The sequence below is a fragment of the Oncorhynchus gorbuscha genome, linkage group LG13 (genome assembly GCF_021184085.1).
Source record: "Oncorhynchus gorbuscha isolate QuinsamMale2020 ecotype Even-year linkage group LG13, OgorEven_v1.0, whole genome shotgun sequence".
Taxonomy (NCBI): Eukaryota; Metazoa; Chordata; class Actinopteri; order Salmoniformes; family Salmonidae; genus Oncorhynchus; species Oncorhynchus gorbuscha.
The window spans coordinates 69,659,988-69,683,960 of record NC_060185.1 but is presented as its reverse complement, the minus strand read 5'-3'; the positions used below and the strand labels follow the sequence as shown (position 1 = coordinate 69,683,960).

Genomic DNA, 23,973 nt, shown 5'->3' with positions numbered 1-23,973 from the left:
TGGGCCTCATGGCTACTCAAGGATGCACATGCACCAGTTTGGACGGGAGTCATCCCAATGGACTTCTAACCAATCTCGTCAAACTGATACTTTCCCCTCCTCATCTCCCTCCCTCCCTCCCTGTCGCTCAGGGGTTTCAAGGGAGCCTAGCGACAATGAACAGGTTATGGACTGCCCTCTCTTACCTCCGGAAAAAGAACAGAGTCATCCAGCTGGATGAGAGTAAAGGAGCGTGGCATGTCATCATTAACAGAGAGGTGAGGTCATCAGGAGGGCAAGGACTGTTCCGATACCAGAATTAAAGCCTTTATGCAGAATACAGTTTCAGAGAGGTTGTGATGCAGTGTTAACTGTTGTGCTTCAGGCTGATGATGCTGAGCTCTATGAGAAGCCAACACCAGCTGAAGACTCTGCTGTGAATCATGTAGAGGAGCAGGTGAATCCAGAAGATCTGTGTAAAACACCCCTCAGGCCATTCAGTATGTGTCAGTTGTCTCTCATTCTGTACTTGTTTGCTACTGAGAGAAGGGAGTTGGCTATCCCCCCCTGTCCAAATCAAATCAAATGTATTCCTCAAATGCGCTGAATACAAGTGTAGACTTTACCATGAACTGCTTACTTACGAGTCTTTTCCCAACAATGCAGTTAAAAGTAAGAACATTTATAAATAGATTTTTTTAAAATAGTATCACAATAAAATAACAATAACGAGGCTATATACAGGCTATATACAAGGAGTACCGGTACAGAGTCAGTGTACTGGGGTATGAGGTAGACACAGAAAGAAAGAAAGAAAGAAAGAAAGAAAGAAAGAAAGAAAGAAAGAAAGAAAGAAAGAAAGAAAGAAAGAAAGAAAGAAAGAAAGAAAGAAAGAAAGAAAGAAAGAAAGAAAGAAAGAAAGAAAGAAAGAAAAGAAAGAAAGAAAGAAAGAAAGAAAGAAAGAAAGAAAGAAAGAAAGAAAGAAAGAAAGAAAGAAAGAAAGAAAGAAAGAAAGTTAAAGAAAGAAAGAAAGAAAGAAAGAAAGAAAGATGACAAAAGCACGTTCCAGGATAGGATAGAATTAATAGACCAATTAATAGCCAGGGAAGAAAGAAAGAAAGAAAGAACCAGATTGGGCATGCTCATAAAGGACCTTGTTGATTTGTTGTTAGAATGTTGCAGTTTTTGTATTATTATTTAAAATGTATAACGTCAGGAAGAACCAGTTGAGTGGTTAGTGTTTACTCAGTTTATCTTTGAGTGGTTAGTGTTTACTCAGTTTATCTTACACCTGCAGAGCTACTCAGTTGAGTGAGTGTGCCAGTCCTGGTCTGACAACCTTAGGAAGTGCTGCCTTGACAATGGCTTTTTATTCCAGTCACAACCGGATTCACAACAGATATATATATATATATATATATATATGGGAGGATTTTCCCCCCTTTCTCAAGCTCATGTCAAAATTCATGTGATCAGCATTTATCAGTGACCTTGACACACAAATGCTGCACAACACGTGAGCAAGGTTTAATTTGTATTTGGAGACAATTCCGTTCACAGTTTTGGGTTTGGGAAGTTAATTAAAATGATAGAAATCTGTTATCAGTGTTTGGAATATGCCATTGTTATCAAAAATGTATGTATATTGTATCTAATTAAAAAGTACCTTAAATATAACATTCTTATCCTTACAAATGTACAGTGTGAACATTAAATGTTGTGTGTGTGTAAACTTAAGGGTAGGTTGTCACAATCCATTGTGACAGATAATAAACTTTCTGGCTGTTCTATAAAGCTTGACTTTAGTGTATTGAGACTGTTGTTCTATTTCAGTCCACTGGAGGGCGCTCAAACACAATACCCACCCTACACGTGTGTGTGCGTGTGTGTGCCTGTGTTTGTGTGTCTGTGTGTCTGTGTCTGTCTGTTATGACTGGTCTGCAAACTAGTTCAAAGATCTTAAATCACCAAATATATATGTTCCACTGTAGATTTTATTTTTCACTGAACAGGGACAGCCGATACAACAACCCATTACCTAACTACCACACCTGCCCACAGACAATGTGTGTGTGTGTGTGTGTGTGTGTGTGTGTGTGTGTGTGTGTGTGTGTGTGTGTGTGTGTGTGTGTGTGTGTGTGTGTGTGTGTGTGTGTGTGTGTGTGTGTGTGTGTGTGTGTGTGTGTGTGTGTGTGTGTGTGTGTGTGTGTGTGTGTGTGTGTGTGTGTGATGACTGGTCTGCAAACTAGTTCAAAGATCTTAAATCACCAAATATATTATGTTCCACTGTAGATTTTATTTTTCACTGAACAGGGACAGCCAATACAACAGCCCATTACCTAACTACCACACCTGCCTACAGACATTGATTGTGAAACAGGCTGATGTGGACGCCCAGTCTCTGCTGTAGAATAGTCTCCACAGTGTCCATGGGCATCCGCCTCACATCATACCCCCGAACCGAGGCCTTCGCCTGGGGGTCCACCGGCACAATCTCTCCACCACTATGGCGGTCATTCCGGCCCACAGCAGCATATGATGGGAAGTAGGGTCTCTGTGAGGCGGGGACACTAGAGTTGTAGGAGGGGCAGCAGTAGGCAGACCACATGTACTCTGGCACCGCTACCCGGTTGGCCATCCAGCGCTCAGAGAGGTATGACAGCGCCCCTGTTACCACATACGCCGGCCCAATGCAGTAGTTACCCATCCGGGCCCTCACCTCAGCCTCCAGCTGAGCCCAGGGGCCAGAGTTTGAGGCTGCCCGCTGAGGGACCACGTTGGTGAGGGTAAAAGTGGCCCGGCGGTCCTCTGGGGCCTGGTGGTGCAGGCTGGGGTTGAGGTGACCCTTGGTGTATGAAGAGTTGATGTAGTCCTGGAGCACCGCCTGGCTGTCCACCACATTCTGGTCCACGGGGCCACTCCGCGGGAAACTATGCATCTCTGGACTGGCACCGGAGAACGCCAACTTAGATCACAGAGAGAGAGAGTGAACACTGAGACTATAACCGACACAGAGAGAAAGTTAGTTCAACTTACACTACCGTTCAAAAGTTTGGAGTCACTTAGAAATGTTCTTGTTTTTTAAAGAAAGCATATTTTTTGTCTATTAAAATAACATCAAATTTATCAGAAAAACAGTGTGGACATTGTTAATGTTGTAAATGACTATTGTAGCTGAAAAAGGCTGATTTTTAATGGAATATCTACATAGGCGTACAGAGGCCCATTATCAGCAACCATCACTCCTGTGTTCCAATGGCACGTTGTGTAAGCAAATCCAAGTTGATAAGTTGTATAAGCGAATCCAACCCACAAAACATCAGTCTCAATGTCAACAGTGGAAGAGGTGACTCCAGGATGCTTACCTGCTAGGCAGAGCTCCTCTGTCCAGTGTCTGTGTTATTTTGCCCATGTTAATCTTCTATTTTTATTGGCCAGTCTGAGATATGGATTTTTCTTTGCAACTCTGCCTAGAAGACCAGCATCCTGGAGTCGCCTCTTCACTGTTGACATTGAGACTGGTGTTTTGTGGGTACTATTTAATGAAGCTGCCAGTTGAGGACTTGTGAGGCATCTGTTTCTCAAACTAGACACTCTAATGTACTTGTCCTCTTGCTCAGTTGTGCACCGGGGCCTCCCACTCCTCTTTCTATTCTGGTTAGAGACAGTTTGCGCTGTTCTGTGAAGGGAGTAGTACACAGCGTTGTAACAGATCTTCAGTTTCTTGGCAATTTCTCGCATGGAATGGTCTTCATTTCTCCGAACAAGAATAGACTGACAAGTTTCAGAAGAAAGGTCTTTGTTTCTGGCCATTTTGAGCCTGTAATCGAACCCACAAATGCTGATGCTCCAGATACTCAACAAGTCTAAAGAGGGACAGTTTTATTGCTTCTTTAATCAGAACAACAGTTTTCAGATGTGCTAACATAATTGCAAAAGGGATTTCTAATGATCAATTAGCCTTTTAAAATTACCAACTTGGATTAGCTAACACAACATGCCATTGGAACACAGGAGTGATGGTTGCTGATAATGAGCCTCGGTAGTGTGCACTGTAGTGTATATGTTTACACATGTTTCCCCCCATCTTTTTACAGTGCTTATTACAGTGCCTATTATATTGTAATAACCAATTCTACCACGGGTATTTACTCTGAGCTGTTGGGTACAAGAAAATAAAAACATAAACTGAGCTTCCAAGCTTCAATTATGATCCAGTCTTTTTGTTCCTGGAAATCACAATTTAAAAAGGGAAACAGAAACAGAATATTTCCCAGATGAGATAACTAGTTCTTTGTTTTAATTGCTTTGTTTGAGAGAAGTCACGCTGCTTAACCACTTTTCTAAGGACTCCTAGCTTCACACAAACCCACATCCACACCTATACACACACACACACATGCACACCATAAATAGTACTTTTTCTTGAATTGAGTGGAATAAAATGGAATAGACCCTGAATTTAATGCACAGTTACACACAGAGACATACTCCTCACCTGTGGTTCATACATCCACTTGTTCCTGGGCCGTTTGCCTCCTCCAGGGGTAAGTATGTAGGCAGAGTAGAGGGTGGCACGGCGTTGGCGCTGGTACAGGCTGGCAAAATGGTACTGGTTCCTGTAGCGCTGGCAGATGGGCTGGTACCCCTCTCCCCCCATGCCTTTTGGGGGAGTCTCCATGTAGAAGAAACGGAGGCAAGGGGTGAAGTCACCCACCTCCCCCCAGACCAGACCTCCAAGACTGGCGAGAAGCATGAGCAGAGCCCCCCTACACGAGACAGACATCCTCCTGCTGAGCACTGGACTGTGTGTGTTATAGAGAAAAGCCTGTGTATCTATCAGCCGAAACTAGTCACTGTCCAATATAGTTTAGCTCAGTCCACTCCTGCCCAACTCAGTTCAGTTAAATTCTCTACAGAGAGCCCTATTCTTCTGTTCACTGTCTGTTGAGGCACCTGTGTAATCGATGGAGAGTGGTCTTCTATCAACCTAGCTTCCAAGGTATTTTATACCCAGTGAGTAGAAACTTAGAGGGTGACACATCCATCTGACACCTCTCCTCCCCTTCTGTTTCCTTGAGATGCGACTGAACTTCCCCGTGCTGACCATAGTGTCTTCTGGGAAATACACATCCCTTCTGGGACACACATGGTCACTACATGATAGAGGTTATCATAGGAACAGAAATTGAAAGAGCCTCTGCATTAAATCTACACACTGGTCACTGAAACTGAGCTGAGTGAAACTAGAGTTACTGGCACCCAAAATGTGACAGAGAGCAGGTTTCATTTGAAGATCCATAGGTATTTCCCCGTTCCCCTTGGTGGAATGGAAAGCTGCTGACATCCTACTGATGGATATAGGTTAAGGTTCAAGTGTGTTTATGCTTTATCAGTTTCCCTTCTCCTTCCTCATAAAGCCTTTAATCAGAGTGCTGACTCATTTACCAGCCTCAGCTTTTCAAGGCAGTGTTCTGGAACGTTTCCAACCCTCAGGACAACACCTGGGTCACAGCCTAGTCACAGACTCCTCTGACACACTCCGGGATGAAAGTAAGCTACTACAGCCTACCAGCCTACTGCCAAAATAAATATTTTTGGAACGCCGTAATGGTAAAACGTGAGCCTATTACAATTACCACAAAATCCCGAAAAAAATACATACAAGTTATTAATCATGATTTATTTATTTTCAACAGTGGACGCGATTCAGGCTACGTGTAGGCCTAACAATCACACATCTCATTACAATACACGTAGGTGTTTTGTAAGACATTTTTCTTTCCATTCATGGAATTGCAGTTGCACAGTGCATTGTTGGGGGTTGGATGCTGGAATTATTTTGTAAATGGACGAATGTGCGCGGGTAGTCTACAGGTGATTGCTTAACAATCAGATATTAACATGACTGGTTGTGTTTTTGCCACATTGGCATAGGCAGAGCGTCCATAGGGCTCGGTAGGACAAGATTTCCCTATAGTCAATTGAATTAAAACTGCCAAAATGATATAGCCTTATTAGCTTACTCCTGCCTATACACAAAACAAAATAATTTAAAACAGGCTACTATACCAGAAAGCATGATTTGGCCACAGAGCTTACACCTGTTGTTTTGGGTCATCCCTGACCTATTAATTGATCATTATATTATTTAATAAAAAAATAAAAAAAAGCTGCAGAATGTATTAAATCGCATAGCATACAGACGGAAGGGCTCGCAGTTTGGGCAACGCGGGAGGCAAATACCAAATTGCAGTTTGTTGAGCTGTGACTGTCAGTCCAAATCAAAGAGACACAGACGGGCGTATCGCAATATTTAAGAATACAAGTGAATACAAAAAAACATTTGGAAAGTAAATGACTATTGCTGTAAAAAGAGTATCCTATCTTATTGGCACCAGTGGAAAACATCGGCCATATCCCCAGTGAGTGCATATTCACTGTCTTCATCATTGGGTCAGTGACACTTTAGTTTGTTTTTGGATGTCATTTTGTATTTCGCCTTGTCGGCAGAGTAGGCTACCGTATAAAGTTACCGTATAAAGTTACCGTATAAAGCTACCGTATAAAGTTACCGTATAAAGCTACCGTATAAAGTTACCGTATAAAGCTACCGTATAAAGTTACCGTATAAAGCTACCGTATAAAGCTACCGTATAAAGCTACCGTATAAAGTTACCGTATAAAGTTACCGTATAAAGTTACCGTATAAAGCTACCGTATAAAGTTACCGTATAAAGTTTGTAGTAGGCTATTAAAACATATTCTGCTAATGTTGCAGAATAGCATGTTCCGTCAGGAGCTTTTGATTTTAAAGAATGTGTAGATAAAAGGCCAAAAATAAATATATCTGATAGGCCATAGCCTAGGTCTACTCTTGGCCCCTACGCATCGCAATGAATAGTATTTTTTGAGTGTTTGAGTTATATTAGCCTAAAATATGACTATCCAATCTAATCATCACATTAGGCATAGTAAACTATCTTACATAAGTCTGCAAATGCGAGGATGCATGGAATGCTTTATTATAAGGGTGTTTTTTAATGGTGAAAATGAGCTTCCCCAAACTTGAAACCCACGAGCCGCGGGTGTTAAAAGGATTTGCATGTTAACGGCGATATGACTAATCTTTATTTTGCCCAGGCTACTAGGCCCAGAGATCATTTATAAAATTAATCGGGATTCTATATAAGTAATTCTATAAGATTACACTCCTAGGCTATAAAACACATGTGTGCGCGCACTTGGGTGTCCCATACCCGTAATAAATAATATCTACTTTCACCCCTGGGCACACATGTTACACTACATTTAGGCAACTCATATAGCCCAGATGCTCCATTTCAACTATCTAGTCCCTTTTAGATTCATGAACGCTTGAGGAATTTATAGAAGTAGGAGCAAGGAGCCTACATGAAACTGGGCCAGAGAGAAACCTGGTTCAGTACGCGGCTAACCGCGGGATCTGTGGACATGTAGACACACGTCTTCACACTCTTCCGTGAAATAGAGGAACTCAGACACTGTCAGGTCAAACAGACCACGCCCTCTCAAATACGGAAGAGTGAACTTTTCCACTGCATCAACCAGCAACTTGCTGAGCTCAACCCCCTTGTCCCTTCAGTGAGCAGACGGCTCGGAATGGCTACTGATGCCAGCGCGCTTAAGGAGCTACATAGCGAGCTCAGCTGTCCCGTATGCCTCGACCTCTTCCGTGAGCCGGTGATCCTCGAGTGCGGACACCACTTCTGCCATGTATGCATTACGCGGTGCTGGGAGGCCAAGTCCGACGAGCACCCGACTTGCCCGCAGTGCCGGAAGACATGCCCTCAGAAGCTGCGCCCTAACTCGCTTCTGTGTAATGTCGTGGACAGCGTGAGGAGAGCCCGATCCATGGATCTGAAACCCGGGGACACGGAGCGCGCGCAGGAGGATACAGAAGAACGACAACGGGGGGGCCAGTATGCCCAGCTCCGGTTTCAGTTTCACCGGTTCTTCTCAGCGCCACGAGCCAGACCTTTGCGAGGAGCACGAGGAGAAGCTGAAGCTATACTGTGAAGATGATCAGCTCGCGATCTGCCTGGTGTGCGGGATGTCCCGAGGCCACAAGACGCACAACGTCATCCCCATCAATGAGGCGTTCGAGAACTACAAGGTAACACTTTGGAACAATATTTAGTATTTATATATCTACCTATATAGGTGTTTTGCTATAGAAACACAGGGACCTGGCGCATTGGAATGCAATCAGGTATGCTAAAACCTGCCCATAAATCTGAAACTGCAAAGTTGACAAAGTTACTATATTAAATCAGATATTTTTTAAAATAAGTTTGGACCCAAGCAAAGAGTGTTATTTAAACATTTTTTTGAAGACAATTGGGTCTTTCACATGGTTAAGTGAAATGACAGTTATTTTAATGGTCAATATCATGTTTTTCATGGAATTGGATGATATTTGAAGGAAAACAGATCAAAGTATGATGACCAACGTATTAAAAGATACTGTTGCTTCTACACTGATCAAGTTTGATCATGAAGTTACTGGTCCCCTCCCCATGTCAAACACGTGGATTCATTATGAAGGGGACAAGGTGACATCACCTTAACTCTCATTTTAATACACCAATGCTTTATGCTTTGTAACCAACATTGGAGAAGGCATGTTTGCAGAGGGGCGTGGTTTATATAGCTAGATAGCTACTCCACTGGTGCCAAAATGTGACTGTAGGGTGTCAGCAAATATAATTGAAAGTCTAGGTCTTCCCTGGTTTTAGGTAGTTAATCTCTGGCAAAGATACTTATCTGTCTGGTGTTAGGTTTACTGGCCTAGGTCTTCATCTGTCTGGTGTTAGGTAGTTACTGGCTCAGCTAGGTCTTCATCTGTCTGGTGTTAGGTAGTTACTGGCTAGCTAGGTCTTCATCTGTCTGGTGTTAGGTAGTTACTGGCTAGCTAGGTCTTCATCTGTCTGGTGTTAGGTAGTTACTGGCTAGCTAGGTCTTCATCTGTCTGGTGTTAGGTAGTTACTGGCTATCTGTCTGGTGTTAGGTAGTTAGGTCTTCATCTGTCTGGTGTTAGGTAGTTACTGGCTAGCTAGGTCTTCATCTGTCTGGTTTTAGGTAGTTTCTGGCTAGCTAGGTCTTCATCTGTCTTCATCTGTCCGGTGTTAGGTAGTTACTGGCTAGCTAGGTCTTCATCTGTCTGGTGTTAGGTAGTTACTGGCTAGCTAGGTCTTCATCTGTCCGGTGTTAGGTAGTTACTGGCTAGCTAGGTCTTCATCTGTCTGGTGTTAGGTAGTTACTGGCTAGCTAGGTCTTCATCTGTCTGGTGTTAGGTAGTTACTGGCTAGCTAGGTCTTCATCTGTCTGGTGTTAGGTAGTTACTGGCTAGCTAGGTCTTCATCTGTCTGGTTTTAGGTAGTTTCTGGCTATCTGTCTGGTTTTAGGGTCTTCATCTGTCCGGTGTTAGGTAGTTACTGGCTAGCTAGGTCTTCATCTGTCTGGTGTTAGGTAGTTACTGGCTAGCTAGGTCTTCATCTGTCTGGTGTTAGGTAGTTACTGGCTAGCTAGGTCTTCATCTGTCTTCATCTGTCTGGTGTTAGGTAGTTACTGGCTAGCTAGGTCTTCATCTGTCTGGTGTTAGGTAGTTACTGGCTAGCTAGGTCTTGATCTGTCAAACTGGGGGTGGCTCATTCAAAACTAGGTTTATCGCTGGTGTTAGTTGTCATGTCAGGTCTTCATCAGTCAGTAGTTACTGCTAGGGTCTTCATCTGTCTGGTGTTAGCTAGGTCTTGTTACTGGCTAGCTAGGTCTTCATCTGTCTGGTGTTAGGTAGTTACTGGCTAGCATCATCTGTCAAGAGATGCCAAATGGGAGACTGGCTAGCTAGGTCTTCATCCTTCTGTAGCTCAGTCTGGTTAGAGCATGGCTAGGTCTTCATCTGTCTGGTGTTAGGTGTTAACTAGGTCTTCATCTGTCTGGGTTAGTGTTACTGGCTTAGGTCTTCATCTGTCTGGTGTTAGGACCACTAGGTCTTCATCTGTCTGGTGTTAGTAGTTAGAATGTATGCTAGGTCTTCATCTGTCATGACTGCTAGCTAGGTCTTCATCTGTTGGGATAGTTAAAGGTCTTCATCTGTCTGTTACTGGCTAGCTAGGTCTTCAATGGCATATATTATTATTATATTATTATTTATTTATATATCATCTGTCTGGTGTTATATTTACATTTAAGTCATTTAGCTAGCAGACTGCTCTTATCCAGAGCGACTTACAAATTGGTGCATTCACCTTATGACATCCAGTAGAACAGTCACTTTACAATAGTGCATCTAAATCTTAAAGGGGGGTGAGAAGGATTACTTATCCTATCCTAGGTATTCCTTAAAGAGGTGGGGTTTCAGGTGTCTCCGGAAGGTGGTGATTGACTCCGCTGTCCTGGCGTCGTGAGGGAGTTTGTTCCACCATTGGGGGGCCAGAGCAGTGAACAGTTTTGACTGGGCTGAGCGGGAACTGTACTTCCTCAGTGGTAGGGAGGCGAGCAGGCCAGAGGTGGATGAACGCAGGGCCCTTGTTTGGGTGTAGGGCCTGATCAGAGCCTGGAGGTACTGAGGTGCCGTTCTCCTCACAGCTCCGTAGGCAAGCACCATGGTCTTGTAGCGGATGCGAGCTTCAACTGGAAGCCAGTGGAGAGAGCGGAGGAGCGGGGTGACGTGAGAGAACTTGGGAAGGTTGAACACCAGACGGGCTGCGGCGTTCTGGATGAGTTGTAGGGGTTTAATGGCACAGGCAGGGAGCCCAGCCAACAGCGAGTTGCAGTAATCCAGACGGGAGATGACAAGTGCCTGGATTAGGACCTGCGCCGCTTCCTGTGTGAGGCAGGGTCGTACTCTGCGGATGTTGTAGAGCATGAACCTACAGGAACGGGACACCGCCTTGATGTTAGTTGAGAACGACAGGGTGTTGTCCAGGATCACGCCAAGGTTCTTAGTGCTCTGGGAGGAGGACACAATGGAGTTGTCAACCGTGATGGCGAGATCATGGAACGGGCAGTCCTTCCCCGGGAGGAAGGGCAGCTCCGTCTTGCCGAGGTTCAGCTTGAGGTGGTGATCCGTCATCCACACTGATATGTCTGCCAGACATGCAGAGATGCGATTCTCCACCTGGTCATCAGAAGGGGAAAAGGAGAAGATTAATTGTGTGTCGTCTGCATAGCAATGATAGGAGAGACCATGTGAGGTTATGACAGAGCCAAGTGACTTGGTGTATAGCGAGAATAGGAGAGGGCCTAGAACAGAGCCCTGGGAGACACCAGTGGTGAGAGCGCGTGGTGAGGAGACAGATTCTGGCCACGCCACCTGGTAGGAGCGACCTGTCAGGTAGGATGCAATCCAAGCGTGGGCCGTGCCGGAGATGCCCAACTCGGAGAGGGTGGAGAGGAGGATCTGATGGTTCACAGTATCGAAGGCAGCCGATAGATCTAGAAAGATGAGAGGAGAGAGAGTTAGCTTTAGCAGTGCGGAGCGCCTCCGTGATACAGAGGAGAGCAGTCTCAGTTGAATGACTAGTCTTGAAACCTGACTGATTTGGATCAAGAAGGTCATTCAGAGAGAGATAGCGGGAGAGCTGGCCAAGGACGGCACGTTCAAGAGTTTTGGAGAGAAAAGAAAGAAGGGATACCGGTCTGTAGTTGTTGACATCGGAGGGATCGAGTGTAGGTTTTTTCAGAAGGGGTGCAACTCTTGCTCTCTTGAAGACGGAAGGAACGTAGCCAGCGGTCAGGGATGAGTTGATGAGCGAGGTGAGGTAAGGGAGAAGGTCTCCGGAAATGGTCTGGAGAAGAGAGGAGGGGATAGGGTCAAGCGGGCAGGTTGTTGGGCGGCCGGCCGTCACAAGACGCGAGATTTCATCTGGAGAGAGAGGGGAGAAAGAGGTCAGAGCACAGGGTAGGGCAGTGTGAGCAGAACCAGCGGTGTCGTTTGACTTAGCAAACGAGGATCGGATGTCGTCGACCTTCTTTTCAAAATATATATAAAATATATATATACAGTACCAGTCAAAAGTTTGGACACACCTACTCATTCAAGGTATTTTCTTTATTTTTACTATTTTCTACATTGTAGAATAATAGTGAAGACATCAACACTATCAAATAACACATATGGAATCATGTAGTAACCAAAAAAGTGTTAAACAAATCTAAATATATTTGAGATTTTTCAAAGTAGCCATCCTTTGCCTTGCTGACAGCTTTCACACTTTTTGACTGGTACTGGTTTTAATTGATGCAATTTTAATGTTTGAGTTGCTTTGTGTATCACCAAATTTGCTTGCGATGATTTTACTGCAACACTGCTCACTGCATCCAAGTTGCTTGACAAAGGCATTTCAAAGAGCTGTCAGTCAAGGCGACCTTATGAATATAAGATCCCCGCCCACTCATCTTGTCTTTTCAAATTTCCTGGTAGTTGGCCATGAGAGAAAAAGTACTTTTCAGGATGACTGTTCAGGACCTTTTAAATCAGCCACTCAGGTCAGTGTGAGTTTATACTCGGAGAGGAATTCAGCATGCCGGTGTCAGGGCTTAGCTCCCAGACATATTAAACCGGTTTTATTTGCCGTGGATGTTTGCTGACATACCTGTCACTGTTTCTACAAATCTTTCCCGTCTAAATTGTAACTTTCTTTGGGTTCATTTGGGTAACTTGTTGAAATGGGTCCAGTTAGTTGTAAATGGATCATGTGAGTTACATTAAGCTTGTTGTCAGAGAGACCACAGAGGATCCAAAACAGTACATTTTATTATTGACAAGAGAGTTAGGCCTAATTCAATCTCTGTATAACGGAAACACACCCTGTTTTATGAGTCGTATTCTCTTAACTTCACTATGTCTCTCTCTCTCTCTCTCTGTGTGTGTCTTCTGCAGGACAAGCTGTCCATAGCCCTGGAGAGAGTACAGCTCCAGACAGGACAGGCTTCTCTCTATCAGGTCCAGACCAACAACAAGATCATGCTCATCAAGGTATACTGACTGCATGTGTGTGCGCCAGCGAGGATATTCTGGTTTGCGGTGCCCCTAGTCCGAACCAGAATTTCTGTTGACCATGCAACATTCTCCTGCCTTGTCTCACCCAAGCACATGCAAATTAGTTTAATTATAAAGGCTCTATCAATATGATTATTTTGACAGGTATCACATCAAATATTGGACTGTTGGGAATGTCTCATGCACAATTGTACTCTGAGATTATGATACAGATTATGGGATTAGTGTTCATCCATTCTTCTCAGAAACATTGCAGACACACACATGTATTCTTACACACCTAATGTAAGCACACACCATGAGTGGCATAAAATACTGGCCTTAGTTAGCACTTAGCAGTGATAAGGTCAATGCAAGAATTTAGAATGGGCCCGGGACTCCCCCTCTGTATTCTAACACAGACTTCACCTCACAAGGTAAAGTTTATAAGAGGGTTGTACGTGTGTCTGAGGCAGATATGGAATGTGCAGGATGTCTGGGTGGCGGTAGAGTCCTGCCTTTAAGATGAACAGAGCACAGTCATGTGGTCCCCATTAACGAGGAATGCCCTGTATGTCTATGTGTCTGTTTGTCTGTCACACACTGACAAACTTACTCTCCGCCATTCACTCGGTCTTTCACTTCCCTCCTCTGTCTCTCTGTAGGGCTCAGGAAGTGAGTAAGGATGTATGTCAACAATCTAGCCATAAAGTGTGTGTGTGTGTGTGTGTGTGTGTGTGTGTGTGTGTGTGTGTGTGTGTGTGTGTGTGTGTGTGTGTGTGTGTGTGTGTGTGTGTGTGTGTGTGTGTGTGTGTGTGTGTGTGTGTGTGTGTGTGTGTGTGTGGTGGAGGTGGTCAGCTGTTCTTGTGATGTATGACAATTTTCTTTGGATTATTTTCAGTAAACTGACTGAGATTTTAACGGAACACTGCGTTTCTCTCTTCCTTACATGATCACTTATTGAAATGTTGCCACATGTGTCTGTTTTGTGCTTCATGTTGTCTTTGTTGTGTATTGTTCTACAGTGCCTGGTTTGTAAAATAAAAAAATAAAAATAAAAATATAAAACTGTATTTTTTTGAAAGTTGGGCATGAAGTGGAATGCAAAATTATTCAGCCCCTTTACTTTCAGTGCAGCAAACTCTCTCCAGAAGTTCAGTGAGGATCTCTGAATGATCCAATGTTGACCTAAATGACTAATGATGATAAATACAATCCACCTGTGTGTAATCAAGTCTCCGTATAAATGCACCTGCACTGTGATAGTCTCAGAGGTCCGTTAAAAGCGCAGAGAGCATCATGAAGAATAAGGAACACACCAGGCAGGTCCGAGATACTGTTGTGAAGAAGTTTAAAGCCGGATTTGGATACATAAATATTTACCATGCTTTAAACATCCCAAGGAGCACTGTGCAAGCGATAATATTGAAATGGAAGGAGTATCAGACCACTGCAAATCTACGACCTGGCCGTCCCTATAAACTTTCAGCTCATACAAGGAGAAGACTGATCAGAGATGCAGCCAAGAGGCCCATGATCACTCTGGATGAACTGCAGAGATCTACAGCTGAGGTGGGAGACTCTGTCCATAGGACAACAATCAGTCGTATATTGCACAAATCTGGCCTTTATGGAAGAGTGGCAAGAAGAAAGCAATTTCTTAAAGATATCCATAAAAAGTGTCGTTTAAAGTTTGCCACAAGCCACCTGCGAGACACACCAAACATGTGGAAGAAGGTGCTCTGGTCAGATGAAACCAAAATTGAACTTTTTGGCAACAATGCAAAACGTTATGTTTGGCGTAAAAGCAACACAGCTTATCACCCTGAACACACCATCCCCACTGTCAAACATGGTGGTGGCAGCATCATGGTTTGGGCCTGCTATTCTTCAGCAGGGACAGGGAAGATGGTTAAAATTGATGGGAAGATGGATGGAGCCAAATACAGGACCATTCTGGAAGAACCTGATGGAGTCTGCAAAAGACCTGAGACTGGGACGGAGATTTGTCTTACAACAAGACAATGATCCAAAACATAAAGCAAAATCTACAATGGAATGGTTCAAAAATAAACATATCCAGGTGTTAGAATGGCCAAGTCAAAGTCCAGACCTGAATCCAATCGAGAATCTGTGGAATGAACTGAAAACTGCTGTTCACAAATGCTCTCCATCCAACCTCACTGAGCTCAAGCTGTTTTGCAAGGAAGAATGGGAAAAAAATTCAGTCTCTCGATGTGCAAAACTGATATAGACATACCCCAAGCGACTTACAGCTGTAATCGCAGCAAAAGGTGGCGCTACAAAGTATTAACTTAAGGGGGCTGAATAATTTTGCACGCCCAATTTTTCAGTTTTTGATTTGTTAAAAAGTTTGAAATATTCAATAAATGTCGTTCCACTTCATGATTGTGTCCCACTTGTTGTTGATTCTTCACAAAAAAATACAGTTTTATATCTTCATGTTTGAACCCTGAAATGGGCAAAAAGGTCGCAAAGTTCAAGGGGGCCGAATACTTTCGCAAGGCACTGTATATCATTCCTGTCTCCGCCTCTGGAAAGCCCGTCATTGTAAATAGTAACTGGTTCTTAAAACCTCTCCAGGGTACGTGGGACGGTAGCGTCCCACCTGGCCAACATCCAGTGAAATTGCAGAGCGCGAAATTCAAACTACAGAATTGTACAAATTTAACATTCTTGAAAATACACATGCAATATGTCAAATTAAAGCTTGACTTCTTGTTAATCCAGCCAAGTTGTCAGATTTCAAAAAAGGCTTTACTGCGAAAGCAAACCATGCGATTATCTGAGGACAGCACCCCATGAAACAAACACAGAAAAATCATATCTCATCCCGCCAGGCTTGACACAAAACTCAGAAATAACGATATAATTCATGCCTTACCTTTGAAGAGCTTCTTCTGTTGGCACTCCAATATGTCCCATAAACATCACAAATGGTCCTTTTGTTCGATTAATTCCGTCGTTATATCTCCAAAATGTCAATTTATTTGGCGCATTTGATCCAGAAAAACACTGGTTCCAACTCGTGCAACATGACTACAAAATACCTAATAAGTTACCTGTAATCTTTGTCCAAAAATTTCAAACAACATTCCTAATACAACTTTAGGTATTTTTTAATGTAAATAATCAATCAAATTTAAGACGGGATAAACTGTGTTCAATACAGGAAGAAAACAAAGTGGAGCTTTCAGGTCATGCGCCCCAACCACAACAGTACACTAGACTCGACCCTCGTTCTGAACAGAGCTACTACTTCATTTCTCAAAGGAAAAACATCAACCAATTTCTAGACTGTTGACATCCAGTGGAAGCGATACGATTTTCAAGCAAGTGCCTTAGAAATCTAGATCCCCGTAGAAAACCCATTGAAAAGGGTTAACCCAGGCCCTGTAGAGGTTAACCCAGGCCCTATAGCCCCCAGTTCCACCACTATTCCCCAGGCGCTAACATCTGTTGACTTCTGTAACCGTAAAAGCCTTGGTTTCATGCATGTTAACATCAAAAGCCTCCTCCCTACGTGTGTTTTATTCACTGCTTTAGCACACTCTGCCAACCTTGGTGTCCTAGCTGTGTCTGAATCCTGGCTTAGGAAAGACACCAAACATTCTGAAATTTCCATCCCCAACTCCAGGATTTTCACCAAGATAGAACTGCCAAAGTTGGGTGGAAGTTGCAATCTACTGCAGAGATCTGCCATGCTATCCAGGTCTGTGCCCAAACAGTTAGAGCCTCTACTTTTAAAAATCCACCTTTCCAGAAATAAGTCTCTCTCTGTTGCTGCTTGTTTACAGACCCCCCTCAGCCCCCAGCTGTGCCCTGGACACCATATGTGAATTAATTGCCCCCCATTCATCTTTAGAGATTGTACTGTTAGGTGTCCTAAACTGGGATATGCTTAACACCCCGGCCGTTCTACAAACTAAGCTAGATGCCCTCAATCTCCCACAAATGATCATGGAACCTATCAGGTACAACCCTAAATCCGTAAACACGGGCACCCTCATAGATATCATCCTGACCAACCTGTCCTCTAAATACACCTCTGCAGTCCTCAACCAGGATCTCAGCGATCACTGCCTCATTGCCTGCGTCCGTAATTGGTCCGCGACCACCCCTCATCACTGTCAAACGCTACCGAAAACACTTCAGCAAGCAGGCCTTTCTAATCGACCTGGCCCGGGTATCCTGGAAGGATATTGACCTCATTCCGTCAGTAGAGGATGCCTGGTTATTCTTTAAAAGTGCCTTCCTCACCATCTTAAATAAGCATGCCCCATTCAAAGAATTTAGAACTAAGAATAGATATAGCCCTTGGTTCACTCCAGACCTGACTGCCCATGACCAGCACAAAAACATCCTGTGGCCTACTGCATTAGCATCGAATGGCCCCCACGATGTGCAACCTTTCAGGGAAGTTAGGAACCAATATACACAGGCAGTTAGGAAAGCAAAAGCTAGCTCTTTCAAACAGAAATGTTCATCCTGTAGAACAAACTCCAAAATGTTCTGGGACACTGTACAGTCCATGGAGAATAAGAGCACCTCCTCCCAGCTGCCCACTGCACTGAGGCCAGGAAAGACTCACCACCGATAAATGCACTATAATTGAGAATTTCAATAAGCATTTTTCTATGGCTAGCCATGCTTTCCACCTGGCTAACCCTACCCCTGTCAACAGCTCTGCACCCCTCACAACAACTTTCCCAAGCCTCCACCATTTCTCCTTCACCCAAATCCAGATAGCTGATGTTCTGAAAGAGCTGAAATCTGGACCACTACAAATCAGCTGGGCTAGACAATCTGGAGCCTCTCTTTCTAAAATTATCTGCCGCAATTGTTGCAACCCCTATTAATAGCCTGTTCAACCTCTCTTTCTTATTGTCTGAGATTCCTAAAGATTGGAAAGCTGCCGCAGTCATCCCCCTCTTCAAAGGGGGAAACACTCTAGACCCAAACTGTTACAGACCTAAATCCATCCTACCTCGTCTTTCTAAAGTCTTTGAAAGCCAAGTTAACAAACAGATCACCGACGATTTCGAATCTCACCGTACCTTCTCCGCTATGCAATCTGGTTTCCAAGCTGGTCATGGGTGCACCTCAGCCACACTCCAGGTCCTGAGCGATATCATAACCTCCATCGATAAAAGACAATACTATGTAGCAGTCTTCATCGACCTGGCCAAGGCTTTTGACTCTGTCAAAACTCAACAGCCTTGGTTTCTCAAATGACTGCCTCGCCTGGTTCAATAACTACTTCTCAGATAGAGTTCAGTGTGTCAAATCGGAGGGCCCAGACCTCTGGCAGTCTCTATGGGGGTGCCTGAGGGTTCAATTCTTGGGCAGACTCTTTTCTCTGTATATATCAATGATGTCACTCTTGCTGCTGGTGAGTCTCTGATCCACCTCTACGCAGACGACACCATTCTGTATACTCCTGGCCCTTCTTTGGACACTGTGTTAACAAACCTCCAGACGAGCTTCAATGCCTTACAACTCTCCTTCCATGGCCTCCAACTGCTCTTAAATGCAAGTAAAACGAAATGCATGCTTCAACCAATCGCTGCCCGCATCTGCCCGCCCGTCTAGCATCACTACTTTGGACGGTTTTGACTTAGAATATGTGGACAACTACAAATACCTAGGTGTCTGGTTAGACTGTAAACCCTTGACTTCGGCAATGTCATTTACAAAATAGCCTCCAACACTCTACTCAGCAAATTGGATGCAGTCTATCACAGTGCAATCCGTTTTGTCACCAAAGCCCCGTATACTACCCAACACTGCGACCTGTATGCTCTCGTTGGCTGGGGCTTCATATTCATCACCAGACCCACTGGCTCCAGGTCATCTATAAGTCTTTGCTAGTTAAAGCCCCGCCTTATCTCAGCTCACTGGTCACCATAGCAGCACTAACTGCTGGAGCACACGCTCCAGCAGTTATGACCAGGTTCACTGGTCATCCCCAAAGCCAACTCCTCTTTGGCCGCCTTTCCTTCCAGTTCTCTGCTGCCAATGACTGGAACGAATGACAAAAATCACTGAAGCTGGAGTCTTATATCTCCCTCACTAACTTTAAGCATCAGCTGTCAGAGCAGATCATTGTACCTGTACATAGTCCATCTGTAAATAGCCCACCCAACTACCTCATTTCCATACTGTTATTTATTTTTTGCTCCTTTGCACCCCAGTATCTCTGCTTGCACATTCATCTTCTGCACATCTAACACTCCAGTGTTTAATAGCTAAATTGTAATTATTTTGCCACTATGGCCTATTTATTGCCTTACCTCCCTAATCCTATTACATTTGCACACACTGTACATAGACTTTTATGTTGTGTTATTGACTGTGCGTTTGTTTATCCCATGTGTAATTCTGTGTTGTTTGTGTTGCACTGCTTTGCTCTGTCTTGGCCAAGCCGCAGTTGTAAATGAGAACTTGTTCTCAACTGACCTACCTGGTTAAATAAAGGTGATTTTTTTATATGTTTTAAGTAACGGTCTCTTAGATGTATTCCATACCCAGTCTGTAACACCAATATCTTTCTCTGTTTCTCCCCACATCAGGAGCGAGCTGGGGACATGGAGGTGCAGGTGAGTGCAGAGTTTGGACGTCTGAGGGAGTTCCTTCTCCAGGAGGAGGAGAGAGTGAAGGAGAGACTGCAGAGGGAGAAGGAAAAGAGGCTCAACCAATTGGATGAGGCCCTCAAACGCACCACAGAGCAAATCAGCCAATTAGAGCAAACCGCCGACCAGCTTCACATCAAACTCCGAGAGGAGGAGAACCCGGCACAACTCAGGGTGAGAGAAGAGAAAGGAAGCGGAATGGAGAGGGGGGAAGGAGATGGGAGGAAATATGGATTTTAGAGGAGGGAGGGAAAGGGGTTAAGGGTGGTGGTGGAAAAAGAACCAGAGGGACTGTGGGAAAGGGAAAGAGGAGGGTAGAAGGTTTCTGAGTAGGAGAAGAAGAGCGTGTGCGTGTCTCGGCATGGCCACATATCTCTGTTTTTCTTTCTTACAGGGAATCAAAGATTTTATTGGAGGGTAAGTTATTAAATCCATGGTTGTTATTTGATGCTACAGCTCATAGAGCTCTTCAACATCCACATGACTCCACATGATTGAATTAAGTCTAAAAAAGGTAACCCAATGTTCCACAGTGTTTCATTCATCTTTATTTGTTCTATAAGGGTACTTTGTAAATTTGATAAAGACTCAGAAACAGGCCTTTCTAGGTAAATTAAACTCTGTCTCTTTCTTTCTCTCTATCTCTCTCTCTCTCCGTCTCTCAGGACAGAGAGTGTGTTTGAGCGCCACCCGGAGGTGAGTGTGGATCTGCAGGAGGGAGAGTTCCTGGGACCACTGCAATACCGCACCTGGAGGAGGATGAACTCTGGGCTTCAGCCAGGTATAACCACAGCCATATAGAGTTAGACAACACACACCGTACCCAAACCTGACCACATTGTAGACCACACCTGAATCCATTGGTCCACAGCTCTCACATATGTGACCACATTTCACCACCGGGTCCACCTGATTGCATTCTATCAAACCTGACTGCACTTAACAGTATCCAACCACACCTATGAGCTGGCCGCATACACCAGGATTAACACTCAACCTCACACCCAATAACTCACACCCAATCATTTGAATGCCTCTGTCTCTCCCTAGGTGTGACAGCAGTGACTCTGGATCCAGACACAGCTTACCCCAGGCTGTGGGTGTCCCCGTGCTGCACCCAAGTCAGTGTGGGGGACATCCAGCCCAACCTGCCCAACAACCCGGAGCGCTTCACCCGCTACAACATCGTCCTGGGCAGCCAAGCCTTCACTTCAGGGCAACACTACTGGGTGGTTGAGGTGGGCACGAAGACGGCCTGGGGGCTGGGGGTGGCGACCGCTTCGGTCAACAGGAAGGACGAGATCAGCCTGTGTCCGGACGATGGCTTCTGGACCCTGGTGATGAGAGACGGGCGGGACGGGAGTGAGTACGAGGCCTGCACAAACCACGAGGAGAGCCTGCTGCACCCCCCTCGCCCCCCCAGGAGGGTAGGGGTGTACCTGGACTACAGGAGGGGTGTTGTGGCGTTTTACGACGCAGGAGATATGAGTCACCTGTTCACATTCTCCGACGCCACATTCACAGAGCCGGTGTTCCCCTACTTCAACCCCTGGCCAATCATCAACGGGAGAAACCGGGAACCTCTTATTATTGTTAGCCCAGACCCGGAGGTGTGATAGAACTGTTAAGAATAGTTATGAACTGTCTGAGAAATAGCCGAGAACTGTTAAAATGTCAGAGAACACTGAAAACCAAATACAAGAAAGTCGAACAAGGTTCGAAAAGCTGTGAGAAACAGCATCATACTCACTAATGTACTAACGATGTTCACTGTTTTGTCAGTTATGTTACCATGGATAATGTTTTTGTGTTTGAAGAGAGCACATGCCAGTGGACTTTAAAGTAAGCCACATGGAAAAAAGAATTGAAAAGTACCTTAAATATAACACTCTTATCCTTACAAATGGACAGTGTGAACATTAAATGACAATTTCATAGTATTATTCTATAAAGTATACATAGTAAGATGACAGTGTATTTGACTTTTTAATAAAAGAGTATATACTGTACATGTGAAAAGGTATTCTACTCATGTACTAACTGACTCCAATAGTAACATAATGAGAGCTGTGTGTGTGTGTGTGTGTGTGTGTGTGTGTGTGTGTGTGTGTGTGTGTGTGTGTGTGTGTGTGTGTGTGTGTGTGTGTGTGTGTGTGTGTGTGTGTGTGTGTGTGTGTGTGTGTGTGTGTGTGTGTGTGTGTGTGTGTGTGTGTGTGTGTGTGGATAACCTTCGGGGTAGGTTGTCATAATCCATTGTGACAGATAATGAACTGTCTGGCTGTTCTTTAGAGCTTGACTTTATTGTATTGAGACTGTTGTTCTATTTCAGTCCACTGGAGGGCGCTCAAACACAATACCCACCCTATACGTGTGTGTGTGTTTGGGGGTAGGGTGGAGATAGGAATGATGCAGTAGCGTAAAGGACCTGGGGGAAACATTGGCTGACTAGAATAAAAAGGTGCTGTGCTACATCCACAATGTGGTCGTTCTACAGATAGATCACACTGTTAGGTTCTAATTTTCAGAGTACAAACTCAACGGACACCATGAAAGAAACCAGGTGTATTCTTAGAGGGTCAATACAGCTGCATTAGACAAAAACATGGTTTCACCTGTGGTAGTATACAGACCCCACTTTGGGTGGAGTCTCCTCCTTATCACTAAACATTGCATCGTTATTGCTAGGCAAGGAGCTGAGTGATATGGGCCTTAAACGATTCCTCCCTTTATCAGTACTGCTACACGTGATAGGTTTTCCCTGCACTCATCCCCTCCCGAGCTTACTTATTGCACCCCTCGTGTCTCTATTATACCTAATGATTAATAATATACCTAATGATTAATAATATAGAAAGCTCAGAAACCAAATCTATCAACACACATGTCATATGTCTGGCCTGTTGTTTGGGAACATGCAGATAATGAACTGTGGCTGTTCTTTACCAGAGCTACCAGAGCTTGACTACGGTGTTTTCAGACTGTTGTTCTATTTCAGTCCAACACAATGGCCAGCCTACACGTCATTCACACACTGGCGGCAACAAAAGAGAACGAGCTTTCGATGATCAAGAGCTGCACTTAAATCACTGATTAAAATCCATGTGTCACGCCGGGGATTTAACACCTAAAATATGGTCACACTACGCCATCTTCTTTATACACGAGGTGAGGTCCTCCGACTAATCTAAAATACACAGGTTCTTTGCGTCAGGGAGTGGAGTATGCCCGGGATATACAAACATGCACGTTTCATTCACAATCCCAATTATTCAAGCAACTCAACGAAGGCTTCTCACGGACACCACCTTCAGCGTCTAGCGCTCCGTACAATCACTGCTGACAAGCACTACCGGGTTCAATCAACCCCTGAGTTCCATCAGTACATAGGTTTTCAAACGTCTATCAATGTATTACATTTCAATCAATAGTCGTGTTATTTCTGGCCAACACACAAAATACATACCCAGGAAGGCATGCCATGGAAGAAGGGGAGCAGGTACCAGTGGTCACGGGCAACCTTGCCATGAACATACGGACAATCCATTGTCGCCACACCCATCCTCCCAAGGCACGCCAACCTGCACATAGTAATAGGATGCCCGGAACAAATGAAACAGACAAACATGTATACCTTGGGCCATACCCTTAATTGGAAATGAGACACCTGGCGCTGACAGAGGCTGCGTTCAACATTTCAACATTTCAACATGTTACACCTTGGCTGTGGCGCTAAATGATTAACCTACCGGACAGAAAGGGGTTCAGATTAGAGCAGAGGTTCAAGGTGGTGCTATAGTACTGAGAACACCACAGGGTCATGTGTCTTAAGTTCGTGTGTGTCTGCGTGTGAGAGTGTGCTGTGTGTGAGCGGGAACAGGTGCGGTATGCGCAGGAAGTGTGTGGTGTGTGTGGTGTTGTGTGTAGGATTATCACCGAGACATTGTTTCAACCTTCTATATCTGACACTTTCAACTTGATAAGCGAGAAGCTACCAGAAGTGTGTGGTGTGTGTGGTGTTGTGTAGCTACCAGAAGTGTGTGGTGTGTGGTGTTGTGTAGCTACCAGACTATTACCACAATACAATATGAAAAGAAGAAGAAGCTGTTAAATACTAATCCCTTCTATATTTGGCGCTGGACATGTATATGCTTGTGTTTTACATCATGTATATATGTGGTATTAAAAGTCTATTGCAACATAAGACCACAGGCTATTGTATCCTCAGATGGGCACACAACTATTCTTAAAGTTGACTTAACGTGGACAGTCGTTTGTTTTTACTTGTTAAGTATGTTAAGTCTACTTACAGTGCATTCA

The 23,973-nt window shown here is 44.3% G+C and overlaps 2 protein-coding genes across 2 annotated transcripts; one reads left to right on the top strand and one right to left on the bottom strand.

Annotated features, from left to right (window-relative positions):
- Positions 1-2,265: 2,265 nt before the first annotated feature.
- LOC123994089 (endonuclease domain-containing 1 protein-like) lies at positions 2,266-6,070 on the bottom strand. Its single transcript, XM_046296588.1, has 2 exons — positions 4,478-6,070; positions 2,266-2,944 (listed from the first exon to the last, which is right to left on the bottom strand). The coding sequence occupies exons 1-2, from the start codon at positions 4,763-4,765 to the stop codon at positions 2,336-2,338; spliced, it is 897 nt and encodes a 298-aa protein (XP_046152544.1). The 5' UTR covers positions 4,766-6,070; the 3' UTR covers positions 2,266-2,335.
- Positions 6,071-7,936: 1,866 nt separating this feature from the next.
- Positions 7,937-21,671, top strand: LOC123993438 (zinc-binding protein A33-like). The gene is made up of 6 exons (XM_046295592.1): positions 7,937-8,134; positions 12,905-13,000; positions 19,597-19,830; positions 20,051-20,073; positions 20,322-20,437; positions 20,707-21,671. The coding sequence occupies exons 1-6, from the start codon at positions 7,943-7,945 to the stop codon at positions 21,270-21,272; spliced, it is 1,227 nt and encodes a 408-aa protein (XP_046151548.1). The 5' UTR covers positions 7,937-7,942; the 3' UTR covers positions 21,273-21,671.
- Positions 21,672-23,973: the final 2,302 nt, after the last annotated feature.

Bases quoted from the DNA above. Each gene is read 5' to 3' on its own strand.
- LOC123994089 (XM_046296588.1), bottom strand. From the start codon at position 4,765: ATGTCTGTCTCGTGTAGGGGGGCTCTGCTCATGCTTCTCGCCAGTCTT. The intron at 2,945-4,477 runs GTGAGGAGTATG...CTGTGATCTAAG, and splicing joins AGTGGATGTATGAACCACAG to TTGGCGTTCTCCGGTGCCAG.
- LOC123993438 (XM_046295592.1), top strand. From the start codon at position 7,943: ATGCCCAGCTCCGGTTTCAGTTTCACCGGTTCTTCTCAGCGCCACGAG. The intron at 8,135-12,904 runs GTAACACTTTGG...TGTCTTCTGCAG, and splicing joins AGGCGTTCGAGAACTACAAG to GACAAGCTGTCCATAGCCCT. The intron at 19,831-20,050 runs GTGAGAGAAGAG...TCTTTCTTACAG, and splicing joins AGAACCCGGCACAACTCAGG to GGAATCAAAGATTTTATTGG.